The 16,499-nt window shown below is 43.8% G+C and overlaps 1 protein-coding gene across 1 annotated transcript; it reads left to right on the top strand.

Annotated features, from left to right (window-relative positions):
• Positions 1–828: 828 nt before the first annotated feature.
• On the top strand, positions 829–12,452 carry LOC311099962 (cysteine protease ATG4A-like). The gene is made up of 13 exons (XM_084140683.1): positions 829–870; positions 1,753–1,863; positions 1,958–2,029; positions 3,605–3,703; positions 5,468–5,569; positions 7,020–7,092; positions 7,296–7,375; positions 10,202–10,437; positions 10,585–10,663; positions 10,777–10,922; positions 11,121–11,177; positions 11,259–11,370; positions 11,633–12,452. The coding sequence occupies exons 1-13, from the start codon at positions 861–863 to the stop codon at positions 11,695–11,697; spliced, it is 1,242 nt and encodes a 413-aa protein (XP_083996809.1). The 5' UTR covers positions 829–860; the 3' UTR covers positions 11,698–12,452.
• The last annotated feature ends 4,047 nt before the right edge of the window (positions 12,453–16,499 follow it).

The raw sequence follows: 16,499 nt of genomic DNA, 5'->3' as shown, positions 1-16,499 counted from the left end.
CTTAATTGGGGAGGACGGGCTTGTGGTAATGGCTGGAGTGGAATTGGTGGAATGGTATCCAATACATCAAACATATGGTTTCCAGGTGTTTGATGCCATTCCATTTGCGCCGTTCCAGCCATTATTATGAGCCGTCCTCCCCTCAGCAGCCTCCTGTGCCCCCAAGACCTGCTAACCTCTCACCATTACAATAACAGGGTATGTTACAATTTTTTGGGTGGTATGATATTTAAGCCTCTGTAACTTTCTCACTCATCATTGTTCACGATTCATTCAGGATTAACTGTAATCATTGTTGACAACTGTCTTCATCTTGATCGTGACTATTGGAGAGAGGCCTCATTGCTTTATCAGGTATGCAACATGGTCTCAATACAGTGCTTTTGTTAAAATATGAATGTCCAATACACATAGTCGGTTAACTGGTAAGCTTAATGTGGCTCATTTCACAGTGGTTTCAGAGTCCCGCAATATGAGCTACGACGCTAATATTTGTGTAATCTCTTCACAGTTGTGTTCTGTGGGTGTCACTGAGTAGACTGATACCACATTTCATTGATCCACTGTACAGTGAAATATATGTATGTCCCCAATGCAATTCTGAGTGCAATTTGGGCTGATTTTGAGTTTTGTTTGTCAAATTAACTAATTATTGTATTTTGTTGATTTTATATAACAACATTCCAACCTTGTTTAGCATGATCTAGTCCAAATATGGCATGATTCTAGTATTTGTATCCATTTGCATCACTTTCAATTATGGACTTTTATTTTGAAGGCAAACCGCAAATTCCACTATTGGGGCTAATCCTTATTGTGGCTAGCTTCACATAGGTATTTTCACCGATGACAACCAGAGGATGGAGGCAGGTAATAGCCACTCAAAAATAATACTTTATTCACTTATTATGTGCCTTTCACTTAGTCCCTTACATGCATTGACAAATCGTGCTGCCATTGGGCCCAAAACATATTGTCTAAAGATGTTGGTCGTTATAAACTTGGCCCTGTAAAAAGCCATGGCTGATGTGCAAGTTTAGCCATTGTTTCTTTGGTGGCCTGTTTCGCTTACTTGTTTACCCGGCGGCTTTCATCACATTTTGAAAGCAGGGCATTATCAGTGGAAAGTACTTCATGCTTTTCTGAAGTGGGATGAGATGTATTTTCCCAGAGTGAGTAAGGATGTTAAAGGTAATTTTGTCACATACGGTATTGTACTGTAGTAGTACAACCTAGCCACCAGATCCTACCCGCTTGCTTACAAATGCACTAGGGTCAGACAGGCTTCTTGTGTAGATTAAGACACCTGCACGAGATATGTCTCGGAAAATGTACCTCAATCCAGGAATGAGAAATGCGTTGTACTTCGAATATTCGGAATACAACTCATTTCTCATCCATGGATTGAGGTACGTTTTCTGAGACATTTTTCGCGCCGCCTCCGCAGTGTCTTAATCTACACAGGAAGCCTGTCGGACCCTAGTGCAGCTGTAAGCAAGCGGGTCGGATCTTCTGGCTATGTACAACGTACACTATTGTGTGTGTGATCAGGCATTTACAAATAGTTTTGGAAACAACAAACCCATTTCTAATAATTTCAGCAAACCGAAATTATAATGTCAAATTGCAGCTAACTATCAACGCATATTAAAAAATAATTGTGTAAAACTTTATTAACTGGTGTATCTCACATCATGTGTGTTTATTGACAAGTCTTTTTTCATGTCTTCCCGTTTCCATGTCTCGTTTCAGTATTAGCCAAGTATGAAAACCAAATAAACGTGTTTTCGGAGTTCCTTGAAGACTTGCCTGACACCGATGAACCAGTATGGGTTTTAGGAGAGTGTTACAATGCTAAAACAGGTAGGCTGGCATCTTCTAGCAGTCATATTGTGATTTATATGTGGAGGAAAAACTGAATGAAGGCATGACAGTCTTTCTTGTTGTGTGTTCACAGAAAAGACTGAGCTACTATCAGACGTCCACTCGCGGTTATGGTTTACCTACAGGAAAAAATTCTCTCCCATTGGTGAGTGAAACAGGCAGAGGTTATGTAAAATCTGATTGTTGGCTACCCAGCTAACAATTCTAGGGAGAGAGAACGTTTTTGTAATGTTATCTGTAATGTTCCCGTAATGTTTTAGTGTCCAGTTTTCCGTTAGTTAGGGGAACATTTATTTATATGTTGGGAAAAACCTTCTGAGAACCTTTTTATAATGTTTTGGTGTTAAAGTTAGGAGAACTTTCCCTTAATGTCAAGCAGAACTTATCTAGAACGTGGTTACAATGTTCTCAGAATATGCAACATTACTGTTCTAGATGTGTTTTATGGGACGTTGGAAGAATATTCCTGTGTCCAGTTTTCTAACGGTTAGGAGAATATTCCATTACCGTCCCACAGAACATGGTTGCATCTTCTCAGAATGTAAGATATTAATGTTCTAGACGTTTCATACACATCATGCCTTGTTACTGTTGCCAAGCCCATCAAGGCCCTGATTGGTGAACCACTGATCTATTCACAGCTCTTTTTGTCTGTTGGCAAGGTTAGGGATACTCACACACACACAGTGCTTTTAACATAGTGTTTTTAACTTGCATATTTGACACCCGTTGCCATACGTGATTACTTTGTGTATGTTCATTTATACAGTAATTATTAAAATATTTTATTGATCATAGTGATTCAGGAGTATCATTAAAACAGGTTAATATGCCCCACCAACATTAGACCTCTATACAGATTGTCATTCAATTGCTGAAATAAGTCAATAAAATCAATGATGAGAATAGTCAGATTAACTGATACCTGACATGGACATATGGTGGCGTAGCAGAAAGATCGGAGTACCGTGAACCAAGAGGTTGTGAGTTCAAATCCCAGGTGAGGACATGTTGAATAATAATAATTGAATAAATGAACATGCACAATGTAATGATGTATGTCAAATATGGAAGTTGAAAACACTGTTAAAAGCACTGTGTGTGTGACTATCCCTAACCTTGCCAACAGCATTAGCGCAATTACTGAAAGTCTATGGGTATCTGCTAGCATGCTTTTTAATACTAGCAGATATCCATAGACTTCCAGTCATTGTGATAACGCTAGTTAGCATTGGCTCACGAAACTATCTCTAACTTCCTTTATACTGGACACAGAGACATAAAAACCGGTATTCATGAGTTCATCTGATTCTGGAGAAGTAGATAAAGGGCCTCATTGCCAAAATCCCAAAGTATCCCTTTAAGGGTGGCAGGTAGCCTAGCGGTTAGAGGCAAGCCGGCAACCGGAGGGTTGCCAGTTCAAATCCCGGAACTAGGGGAAAAATCTGGCGGGAAGTGAGCTAGCATCCGGAGGGTTGCTGGTATCAAATCCTAGATGCCATTACCTGCCGTTGTGCCCTTGAGTAAGGCACTTAACCCCCCACAACAGCTTCCCGGGCGCCAAGCGTGGCCACCAACACCTTTCCTAAACCTCTATATGTACGTGTCTCTTTTTCGGGGGGGTTGGGTTAATAGCGGAAGTCAAATTTCGGTTGGACCTTGTGTGCAATTGACAAATAAAGTAATCTTAATCTTAAGTGTCTATCTTGGTTTGATCCAGGGGGAACAGGCCCCTCTTCGGATGCAGGCTGGGGATGCATGCTACGGTGTGGGCAGATGATCCTGGCACAGGCCCTGGTATGCTCACAGCTGGGACGAGGTGAGGAGGGGACGGGTCATGAACATGTATGGGGTGGGGATGTATGGAACTGCATTAGCAAACGGGGTGTTTATACAGTGCATTTGGAAAGTATTCAGACCCCTTGACTTTTTCCACATTTTGTTAGGTTACAGCCTTATTCTAAAATGGATGAAATTATTTTTTTCCCTCATCAATCTACACACAATACCGCATAATGACAAGCGAAAAACAGGTTGTTTGAAATGTTTGCAAATGTATTAAAAATAAAAGAAGAACCTTTGCTATGAGACTCGAATTTGAGCTCAGGTACATCCTGTTTCCATTGATCATCCTTGAGATGTTTCTACAACTTGATTGGAGTCCACCTGTGGTAAATTCAATTAATTAGACATGATTTGGAAAGGCACACACCTGTCTATATAAGGTCCCACAGTTGACACTGCATGTCAGAGCAAAAACCAAGCCATGAGGTCGAAGGAATTGTCCGTAGAGCGCCGAGACAGGATTGTGTCGAGGCACAGATCTGGGGAAGGGCACCAAAACATTTCTGCAGCATTGAATGTCCCCAAGAACAAAGTGTCCTCCATCATTCTTAAACGGAAGAAGTCTGGAACCACCAAGACTCTTCCCAGAGCTGGCCACCTGGCCAAACTGAGCAATTGGGGGAGAAGGGCCTTGGTCAGGGAGGTGACCAAGAACCCAATGGTCACTCTGACAGAGCTCCAGAGTTCCTCTGTGGAAATGGGAGAACCTCCCAGAAGGACAACCATCTCTGCAGCACTCCACTAATCAGGCCTTTATGGTAGAGTGGCCAGACGGAAGTCACTCCTCAGTAAAAGGCACATGACAGCCCGCTTGGAGTTTGCCAAAAGGCACCTAAAGGACTCTCAGACCATGAGAAACAAGATTCTCTGGTCTGATGAAACCAAGATTGAACTCTTTGGCCTGAAGGCCAAGCGTCACATCTGGAAGAAACCTGGCACCATCGCTACGGTGAAGCATGGTGGTGGCAGCATCATGCTGTGGGGATGTTTTTCAGCGGCAGGGACTGGGAGACCAGTCAGGATCGAGGGAAAGATGAATGGAGCAAAGTACAGAGAGATCCTTGATGAAAACCTGCTCCAGAGCGCTCAGGACCTCAGACTGGGGCGAAGGTTCACATTCCAACAGGACAACAACCCTAAGCACACAGCCAAGACAATGCAGGGGTGGCTTCGGGACAAGTCTCTGAATGTCCTTGAGTGGCCAGCCAGAGCCCGGACTTGAACCCGATCTAACATCTCTGGAGAGACCTGAAAAGAGCTGTGCAGCGACGCTCCCCATCCAACCTGACAGAGCTTGAGAGGATCTGCAGAGAAGAATGGGAGAAACTCCCCAAATACAGGTGTGCCAAGCTTGTAGCGTCATACCCAAGAAGACTCGATGCTGTAATCGCTGCCAAAGGTGCTTCAACAAAGTACTGAGTAAAGGGTCTGAATACTTATGTAAATGTGATATTTCCGTTTTTTATTTTATTTATAAATGTCATTATGGGGTATTGTGTGTAGATTGGTGAGGGAAAAAACAATGTAATCTATTTTAGAATAAGGCTGTAACGTAACAAAATGTGGGAAAAAGTCAAGGGGTCTTAATACTTTCCAAATGCACTGTATGTGAAGGATTCATCTGGTCATGATATGTATTCTACGACATAGTCAATTAAACAGTGAGAAAGAGAAAGGGTTTTTAATCAGACAGGGTATGAGAATGACACAGTGATTGTGGCCTGTTTTCCTGCTGTAGCCTGGCGTTGGAGGGCAGAGGGAGAACAGCCGGAGGAGTACCAGCGTATCCTCCACTGTTTCCTGGATAGGAAAGACAGCTGCTACTCCATACACCAAATGGGTAAGAGAGTGTCCTAGCCTAACCCTGCCTTTACCTTGGCCTGACCATACTTACAGTACCCTGAATTAGCAGATCGAATGGGGTTTTCTATCACATTCCTATATATTTCTGGATGACTGTCCTCAAAGTAAAAATGTGTAACTTGAAGGAACATCAAATAGCCTGATGAATCAATGACCGGCTAGACAGGCTAGAAAGAAGCTAAGACTTAGACCAGAGATGACCGGCTAGACAGGCTAGACAGAAGCTAAGACTTAGACCAGAGATGACCGGCTAGACAGGCTAGACAGAAGCTAAGACTTAGACCAGAGATGACCGGCTAGACAGGTTAGAAAGAAGCTAAGACTTAGACCAGAGATGACCGGCTAGACAGGCTAGAAAGAAGCTAAGACTTAGACCAGAGATGACCGGCTAGACAGGCTAGAAAGAAGCTAAGACTTAGACCAGAGATGACCGGCTAGACAGGTTAGAAAGAAGCTAAGACTTAGACCAGAGATGACCGGCTAGACAGGCTAGACAGAAGCTAAGACTTAGACCAGAGATGACCGGCTAGACAGGCTAGACAGAAGCTAAGACTTAGACCAGAGATGACCGGCTAGACAGGCTAGAAAGAAGCTAAGACTTAGACCAGAGATGACCGGCTAGACAGGCTAGAAAGAAGCTAAGACTTAGACCAGAGATGACCGGCTAGACAGGCTAGAAAGAAGCTAAGACTTAGACCAGAGATGACCGGCTAGACAGGCTAGAAAGAAGCTAAGACTTAGACCAGAGATGACCGGCTAGACAGGCTAGAAAGAAGCTAAGACTTAGACCAGAGATGTAGGCCCGCGGATCAATTTCCCAACAAACAAAAAAATACACAAATATTGTTTGAATAGTAGAATACACAAGGTGCAATATCAACATTTTTGTTGTGCATCATCAGTTTTTCTTTTGTTATGTCAGTCACTAACAGTCACTCAATTAGCCCACCATGTCAGCTAACATTTGTTAGATTGGTAAATTAGTCCAGGGGCCAGCTATCTAAACTTGTAGTAATCATGGTCGAATTACTAGCCTGGGAGCCCCCATTGATTTTGTTAGTCACTCTCATTCAGATATCATTATAAAAACTGCAAACGTTTCTCCCCAACCAATGGTGAAATGTGTAGAATTGCAGGAAATAAGGTGTAAAACTGCAACATTTTCTCTACGGCCCATGGCAAAATGTGTAGAATTGCAGGAAATTAACTCAAAAACGTTTTCTCTCCGCTGTCAAGAGGAGGGCCGCTACAATGTTTTGCTCGCAAGGTGAGGGTATGGATGTGGGTACGCAGACCCGCGAGCCACTGCGGCCCCCCCATGATGAGTTCAGATTTCTTGTGGCCCCCACCCCCATCAAAGTTGCACATCCCTGACTTAGACCATTGGAGTGAACTTGGTTTTCCTTTATTGGTTTTTCTACTTGCAGCTCAGATGGGAGTTGGTGAAGGGAAGTCTGTAGGAGAGTGGTATGGCCCAAACACAGTTGCACAAGTGCTCAAGTAAGTATTTTATATGCGTGTTTTAAGACTGATCTATTCAGATTCACGTGTAAACGGGAAGTAACAACTTTCGAGAATTGTACTTCTGGGTAACCGAGATTAATACATTTCAGAATATTTGATTGTCAGATTGAAAATGTCAGTAGAGTGACCTCTAGCAAAAATATGTTTGTGGCATAAATAAACCTATTATCTCTCGTCAGGAAACTTGCGCTATTTGATGACTGGAATTCTCTTGCTGTGTATGTGTCAATGGACAACACCGTTGTGATCGAGGACATCAGTACGTTTTTTCCCTCACTTGCTAAATATACAGTGCCTTCGGAAAGTATTCAGACCCCTTGACTTTTTCCACATTTTGTAACGTTACAGCCTTATTCTAAAATTGATTTTTAAAAATCCTCAACAATCTACACACACTACCCCATAATGAAAAAGCGAAACAGGTTTTTAGAAATGTTTGCAAATTTATAAAAATAAAAAATAAATTATTTACATAGGTATTCAGCCCCTTTGCTATGAGACCTGAAATTGAGCTCAGGTGCATCCTGTTTCCATGGATCATCCTTGAGATGTTTCTACAACTTGATTGGAGTCCACCTGTGGTAAATTCAATTGATTGGACATGATTTGGAAAATTACACACCTGTCTATATAAGGTCCCACAGTTGACAGTGCATGTCAGAGCAAAAACCAAGCCATGAGGTCAACAGAATTTTCCGTAGAGCTCCGAGAGGATTATGACGAGGCACAGATCTGGGGAAGGGTACCAAAACATGTCTGCAGCATTGAAGGTCCCCAAGAACACAGTGGCCTCCATCATTCTTAAATGGAAGAAGTTTGTAACCACCAAGACTCTTCCAAGAGCTGGCCACCTGGCCAAACTGAGCAATCGGGGGAGAAGGGCCTTGGTCAGGGATGTGACCAAGAACATGATGGTCACTCTGACAGAGCTCTGGAGTTCCTCTGTGGAGATGGGAGAACCTTCCAGAAGGACAACCATCTCTGCAGCACTCCACCAATCAGGCCTTTACGGTAGAGTGGCCATACGGAAGCCACTCCTCAGTAAAAGGCACATGACAGCCCGCTTGGAGTTTGCCAAAAGGCACCTAAAGACTCTCAGACCATGAGAAACAAGATTCTCTGGTCTGATGAAACCAAGATTGAACTCTTTGGCCTGAATGCCAAGCGTCACGTCTGGAGGAAACCTGGCACCATCCCTAAGGTGAAGCATGGTGGTGGCAGCATCAAGCTGTGGGGATGTTTTTCAGCGGCAGGGACTGGGAGACCAGTCAGGATCGAGGGAAAGATGAATGGAGCAAAGTACAGAGAGATCCTTGATGAAAACCTGCTCCAGAGCGCTCAGGACCTCAGACTGGGGTGAAGGTTCACCTTCCAACAGGACAACGACCCTAAGCACACAGCCAAGATGACGCAAGAGTGGCTTCGGGACAAGTCTCTGAATGTCCTTGAGTGGCTCAGCCAGAGCCCGGACTTGAACCCGATTTGAACATCTCTGGTGAGACCTGAAAATAGCTGTGCGGCAACGCTCCCAATCCAACCTGACAGAGCTTGAGAGGATCTGCAGAGAAGAATGTGAGTAACTCCCCAAATACAGGTGTGCCAAGCTTGTAGCGTCATACCCAAGAAGACTCAATGCTGTAATCGCTGCCAAAGGTGCTTCAACAAAGTACTGAGTAAAGGGTCTGAATACTTATGTAAATGTAATATTTCAGTTTTTAATATTTTATAAATTAGCAAACATTTCTAAAAAACTGTTTTTGCTTTGTCATTATGGGGTATTGTGTGTAGCTTGATGAGGGGAATAAAAAAAAATCATTTTTAGAATAAGGCTGTAACGTAACAAAATGTGGAGAGAGTCAAAGGGTCTGAATACTTTCCAATGGCACTGTATATACAGTACCAGTCAAAAGTTTGGACACACCTACTTATTCAAGGGCTTTTCTTTATTTTTACTGTTTTCTACATTGTAGAATAATAGTGAAGACATCAACACTATGAAAAAAGACATATGGAATCATGTAGTAACCACAAAAGTGTTACTCAAATCAAAATATATTTTATATTTGAGATTCTTCAAAGTAACCACCCTTTGCCTTGATGACAGCTTTGCACACTCTTGGCATTCTCTCAACCAGCTTCATGAGGTAGTCACCTGGAATACATTTCAATTAACAGGTGTGCCTTGTTAAAGGTTAATTTGTGGAATTTATTTCCTTCTTAATGCGTTTGAGCCAATCAGTTGTCTTGTGACAAGGTAGGGGTGATGAGTCCAAATGAGAGATTTTTGGTTCCAACTGCTGTGTCTTTGTGAGATGCAGAGTAGGTAAACGGATGATCTCCGCATGTGTGGTTCCCACCGTGAAGCATGGAGGAGGAGGTGTGATGGTGCTTTGCTGGTGACACTGTCAGTGATTTATTTAAAATTAATGGCACACTTAACCAGCATGGCTACCACAGCATTCTGCAGCGATACGCCATCCCATCTGGTTTGCGCTTAGTGGGACTATCATTTGTTTTTCAATAGAACAATGACCCAAAACACACCTCCAGGCTGTGTAAGGGCTATTTGACCAAGAAGGAGAGTGATGGAGTGCTGCATCATATGACCTGGCCTCCACAATCACCCGACCTCAACCCAGTTGAGATGGTTTGGGATGAGTTGGACCGCAGAGTGAAGGAAAATCAGCCAACAAGTGCTCAGCATATGTGGGAACACCTTCAAGACTGTTGGAAAAGCATTCCTCGTTAAGCTGGTTGAGAGAATGCCAAGAGTGTGCAAAGCTGTCATCAAGGCAAAGGGTGACTACTTTGAAGAATCTAAAATGTATTTTTATATTTTTAACACTTTTTTGGTTACTACATGATTCCATATGTGTTATTTCATAGTTTTGATGTCTTCACTATTATTCTACAATGTAGGAAACAGTAAAAATAAAGAAAAACCCTTGAATGAGTAGGTGTGTCCAAACTTGTTACTGGTACTGTATATTTTTTAACTCTTACCTTCTGAGCCTTCTGTATAGGAGGATAGTGGTGATGCTGTGATGCCGAAGACACCAAGGTTTTCTTTCCATGTCCTCTCCAGAGAAGCAGTGTCGCCAGGCAAGCAGAGAGAGCAGATTGCGGCCGAGACCCTGTGGCCGGGAGGAACCCTTCACCTCTGGAGAAACACCAGAACAAGCCTGTTCTCACACGCACGGGAACAGAGTCACGACGTGTCCACATTCCCCGTCCCTTTCTGACTGGAGGCCCCTGCTGCTGGTCATACCGCTCCGCATGGGAATCAACCACATCAACCCTGTCTACATCCAGGCCCTCAAGGTACTGGGCCATCAATGCTTTCTGTGATGGGATTGGGAATGTCTCTGTTCTTATTCAATTGATACTAAACTACTATGTAATAGTCCTGTATTTACTGTTGCCTTTAAATAGTTATACTGTACTGACTCCACGTGCTGTCCCATTCAGGAGTGTTTTAAAATGCCACAATCCTGTGGTGTGCTGGGAGGAAAGCCCAATCTGGCCTATTACTTCATCGGATTTGTAGGTGAGTTTAAGAGGAAACTGGAACTGTAGGTTCTCAAATAGGGAGTAGAAAAATAAGCTAAACCTGTGAGTTGTCTAGCCACTGTGTTCAGCAGGCCTTCCTGTGTCCTCCAGGAGAGGAGCTGATCTACCTGGATCCCCACACCACCCAGTCAGCCGTGGAGGCAGAGGCTGGCAGTGGATTGGACGACCAGAGCTACCACTGTCTGAGGAGTCCACGCCGCATGAAGATCACCAACCTGGACCCCTCTGTGGCCCTGGTGAGAGCTGAACCCACACACCGACTACCACAGCCTGCTATGTCACTGAGCCTCCTATCTCATGGGCCTTGTTTTCATAGTTGAATTTTAAGTGCATGGTAGCGTGTTCTAAAAATTTGCTCTAATGGGAATTTTGTATACTGTGGTGATGATTTTGCCACATAATTGCTGCCCATCAAAATTCGGTCTGTTTTTAAGGGATTTTTTTGTAAGAGTGAAGATGACTTCGACAGTTGGTGTAACCTGGTCCAGCAGGTAAGAGTAATCCACTCAAGTCACAAGTCGATGTAGATGGATATTGTCCGGTGGTTGAGACCTATGTTGTTGTCCTTTAAGGAGATCCAGATGAAGAGGAACCTGCGGATGTTTGAGCTGGTGGAGAATCACCCGCCCCACTGGCCCCCCTTCTTTCCTCCCACCAAACCAGAGGTCCAGACCACAGGGGCAGGTACGAGCTTAGCCACCGGACAGATCCAATAATATTACACCAATAACAAGCAACCCTGGCTGCAAATAACTATAAGGATATCAAGCTTCCACTCTCTTGTATTTCCCTATATTGTTTTGAAGTGACAGTATAGGTCTATACATTAAGTATATTTATTTATTGAACTTTATTGAAACTCCTGTGTTTAATCTCAACTGAAACATACAAACCAAAATTAAGTGTGTTGTGTCGAACTGCTTACTTTTGTTCTCTTTTTGAACAGAGTTAATCGAATCGACCGACAAGCTGTTTGAGTCTGAAGAGGAGTTTGAGATCCTCAACGTGTGACCAGCCTCCCCTCCCCTCCCCTCCCCTCCCCTCCGCCCAGTCCAGTGGATGATGGTGATTGGGTGGATTCCCTTGGCTCCCATGTTCCATACTGTGCTGTAGAAGTGCCTCAGAACAACACCAAGCACAAACTGCTTACCACTTTGCAAAAAACACTAACAACCCAGCAAGAGACAAATACTAGATAAGGAAAGATCCTGGACAACAACTCAAGACCGTGACCAAAGGAAGGCAGGAACATGGTGTATACAGTAAATGCAAGCTTGCACTGTCTCATTTTGATGTTGTAACCAGGAAACAAAGCCAGGGACCATGGTTGTCTTTATATGAAACAGGCTTTCTTTGGAAGTCTGTGTTAGAGTTGTTTAATGAACAAGAGAGACGAAGACCGTTCAGATGTATGAACCGCATTGTACTGCAAGAGGTACAGTGAGACTACACCTCTGCTGTGGCAGGGAGAGGACCTAGGTGAAGACAGGCACGAGGATGATACGTCTGAAGAAGCCATTTCCTCAGCACACACTACCTCCTGACGCCAGGAGACAAATATATGCAGACATCTGGGGGGTTTTCAGTGTTAAAATACAAACATACAACCAATAACTTGTTTATTAAGAAAAGTGCCTCTTAACTATATGTGTTCAATGGTTGGGGAGGGAAAGGGTTTTCCCAAGGTATTGGACAGGGGGATGTGGAACACCCACCCTCTGCACACTCTTGTAAATATGCCTGACAATAAAGATATTTAAAGACTGCTCAGCCTCAGGGTTGATATTGCCTCTTAGCGCCATCTTCCTCACGTTTCATTTGTGAGAAGACGCTAGTGTTGTGGAAATGGAATGTGTAGACTAGAGCCTGGAGTGATCATTAGCAAAACTGCCTCTTTCCATCGTTATTAACCTAACCCTCCAGCTTTTTCCAGCTAACCCTTGTCCACTGATTTGATTAGGATCTCTTTGTTGTCCTCATTCGGACTAATCTTCCAGAAGTCCTTAATGATGAATTGTACTATGGCGGGCCTCTGTAGCTCAACTGGTAGAGCACGGCGCTTGTAACGCCAAGGTAGTGGGTTCGATCCCCGGGACCACCCATACACAAAAATGTATGCACGCATGACTGTAAGTCGCTTTGGATAAAAGCGTCTGCTAAATGGCATATTAATTTAATTGTCCCTGCAGCCCCACTGTAAAAGTACTGATGATGGTAATGTGAGGAACATTAACTGTCCCTCTGTGTGGTGGAAACTGCATTATGATGGTTATAGTATCACCTGTTGTACATCCAGCCCAGTAAATGAAGACAAGCTATGAATAACTGCATTATCTTTATTTTAGTGGTATAATTACATCCATTAATGGTATAAATGCATTAAAGGGTGACATCAACAGGGCCTAGATTCACAAAACCTTAAGAATAAATGTTTTAAATGTATAGTTCTTAAATGTATAGTTAAGTAAAAAATGGCAGTTAAGAAGAAAGTTAAGCAAAGTTGCTATTCCTCAATCTTAAGATATTGTTGAGGAATTGCACTTACTATCTTATGAACTAGTTTTTTTTCTTAAGACTTTTTGCGTAATAAGTATTTTGTGAATATGGGCCCAGGGCATGGTAATCCAATACAAAATAAGGCAAGAAAATTATATTTTCATAACCCAAAGGTGCTGACTTCCATCCAGGTACAGAGCAAACTATCCTCTCTTGATTCATGAAAAATACAAATAAGTTAGGCCTACACAACAAAAAGTATATTCTTCCAGTTGACAACCAATACATTGCCTGGAGACTCACAACTTTCACTTTACTTAACAAAAAAAAATAATATTGATTTCAAAGTTGAACAAACCATACAACTCTATGCACAAGGACTACATTTAACAAATGACACATTTACTTGATGAACAGTGGAGATGCAAAGTTCTGTTACCGAACTTCGCACTTCACTGTTTGTTCTTCAAGTACATTTGTATAATTTTCTGTGTAAATTGTTAAATGTAGTCCTTGTGCATACAGTTGTATGGTTTGTTCAACTTTGAAATCAATTGATTTTGTTTGGCATACATTTCAAAGATCTGCGTCATTCCGTTTCCATGGAATTGCCCAAAACAAACGTATTTACAAGGAGCTATAAGAACATGTTCTCCAAGTGTAAAAAAACAACCTAGTCTGGGTACCAGTCTTTTTAGCTAACATCCCACTTGTTGTACTCTGTGCCATATGCCAGGGAGTACAAGGAAGGTACCCAGTCTAGCAACAACCACCAAAAGTACAGAAACATGACATATTTATTATATGAACAATCCCACTGAGAACAAATAACTCATTTATTTTATAATTATCATCCTATACACAACAAGGCTGAGTATTCACAATCTGGTTGATTCAATAATTAATTGATTCAAAAGCAGCACAGACAGTTTTTAAACTGCACTCTTACTCACTGTCATCAGTATTGATACACAAGGGGAGACAGGAACACAGCCAACGTCTGGTGGCAGCAGTCTGTCTTGCTGATGTGGAGAGGTCTATGCCAGTGTAGAGCCCGGGTCCAGACCCACTCTCTCTTGGACTGGTACGTGCAGGAAGTGGAGAAGGGACCTCATCAGTATGCAAAGGGACATCACAGGTGGCACACTGATCATCCCTCAGGTAGAGAGCAATGTAGTTGAGACGATCTGTTGAAATCTGGATAGACTCAGTTTGAGTGGGCAGGTCACGTTCATCTTCAACCCCATGCTGGTCCAAGGATAAACCAGTGACATTCAACACAGGCACATCGGATAGGTTCAGCAGCACATCACTGTTTGGATGAGAAGAGTGACGAGGCGAGCTACAGAGAGGATTTCTACTGTTCCATTCAACTGCAGAGCAGTGGTGAGCTGCAGGATGACACATGGAGACATAGTCATCATGTTCACAGTTCCTCTGTGAGGGAGGCTGGTTAGAACTTGGTAGAGAGGAATAGCTGTAGGACTTAAGAGCCTCAGGTGAGCCCTGTGTATGGCCTTCCATGTGGCTCCCGAGAGACATGTTCATGTATTCATCACACAGTGAACGATCGACATCACTGAGGCTGTCCTTTGCTGGTGAACAGCTATGTGGAAGCATCATCATGTAGCCCTGGGGCCCCACCTGGTCTGAGGGGAACATGGTAACACTAGGTGTTTGAGGAGGAGTGGGGGGTACATTGACATCTGAAGGGATGTCATCTGAATAATGAGGCCCTGGGCCAGGAGCCATTGGCATATAACTGTCCTCCACTGTGAGTTTACTCTGATTATAGATATGGAGGAAGGGGGGCTTGGATGAGAGACATTCTTCACATTTTGGAGTGCATGAGGTGGTTAGGTGGTATTGTCTGGAATGTTCATGGGTAGACATTTCCACATCACAGCTATCTCCTTGATTGGTCCTGGCCACAGCCTTTACCTGCAAATCCATGGCCACGTAGTCAGTCAGGCTGTTCTCTTCAATGAGAGTGGTGTTGCACAGTGAGTCTGGGGTGTTACTGCTGGAGAACTGCAAGACACATGGGTTGGAGCACAAATCCTCAGCCCAGACAGAGCCTCTGTCACTGGGAGAACCAAAGACTGAAGTGTCAGAGGGCCAGGGGTGTGTATCAGAGCCATTGCCACTGCTGCTGGATACACTGATGGTGGTGGAGATGCATGCACAGTGACTGAGGCTCTCTTCAAGGCTTTTATTGATGCAGACATTACGGAGAGCCAAGGTGCCAGTCCCTGGGCTGATCGGTTGGTTCATTGTCCCCTCTCCTTGGTTAGAAGTTTGATTGGGGCTGTGGCCTCCATCTCCTTTATTGTTCTGTGGGGGCGTTTTGCTCACAACAGTTTCGGTCCTTGTAGAGCGCTGTAACCCATTCTGGCTGGGTGGGAGGTTGCCATGGTGTTGACGTCGCGTGTTGACTACGGCACAGGGGTTTGATGGGAATGACTGACTCTTGCTCCGAGGCCTGAAATCAGGGATGGCCCTCAGGGCTCTCATGGCCTCCAGGATTGTCTCGTGCATGTTCTGAGCCACCACAGGGTCACCTGATTCTACCTGCATCCAGATCTCCCCCGGCCCAGTGGAGGATGAGCGGCCCACCTCTATAAAGAAGAAGCTCTCGGAGTGACCACAGCGACGGACATTCATCAGAGGCAGGTTCACAGACGTCATCTCCGAGCACAGCTTCACTAGGTGAATGGTCTTGGCAGAGACACACAGCCGGCACACTCCTGTCAGGTCCTTGGTTTGTCCTAAACCTTTGGGCTTTACGATCACCTGCCACACCTCCTTGAAGATGGCTCCAGGAGAGATGGTCCAGTATCCATCATCCAACTCCTCAACGTCCTGGTACTCCTTTTTCTCCTGGATCATCAGGTCACTCAGAGCCAGGTACCAATTCTCTTGCTCTTCATCATTCTCCGCTATCATGACAAAGTATTCATCCTTAGTGTACAGGGCTATCAGGTGCTTGTGTTTAGAATCTGCCCTCTTACTAACAGTGAAACATTGATACAGATAAATCACCTTCTTAGGAGAACCCACAGCACTTGGAGATTTAGAAATGGATTTCATTCCATTTCTAAATTTCTTCTCACTATCATAGTACTCCAAGCGGCTGGGGCCTGTGTTGCTTGGCCCTCTCAAGACAAAAAATCTCTTGTGACTGTGTTTCAGCTTTCTCAGGTATCCAGCTTTCCATACATCTCTAGCCTCAACACCAGAGCAAACAGAGGTAGTCACAGCTAAGGCTATGGCAGATGCAGAGCAGGCAGTCCGGTCATGGGAAACACCACCAGAGT

This window comes from Coregonus lavaretus, assembly GCF_964263955.1.
Source record: "Coregonus lavaretus genome assembly, chromosome: 24".
NCBI classification, from domain to species: Eukaryota; Metazoa; Chordata; class Actinopteri; order Salmoniformes; family Salmonidae; genus Coregonus; species Coregonus lavaretus.
The sequence above is the reverse complement of the archived record's forward strand: the minus strand, read 5'-3'. Positions and strand labels throughout refer to the sequence as shown.

Coding starts and splice junctions, on each gene's coding strand:
- LOC311099962 (XM_084140683.1), top strand. Junction 1,864..1,957: donor GTGTTACAATGCTAAAACAG/GTAGGCTGGCAT, acceptor GTGTGTTCACAG/AAAAGACTGAGCTACTATCA. Junction 10,438..10,584: donor TCTACATCCAGGCCCTCAAG/GTACTGGGCCAT, acceptor TGTCCCATTCAG/GAGTGTTTTAAAATGCCACA.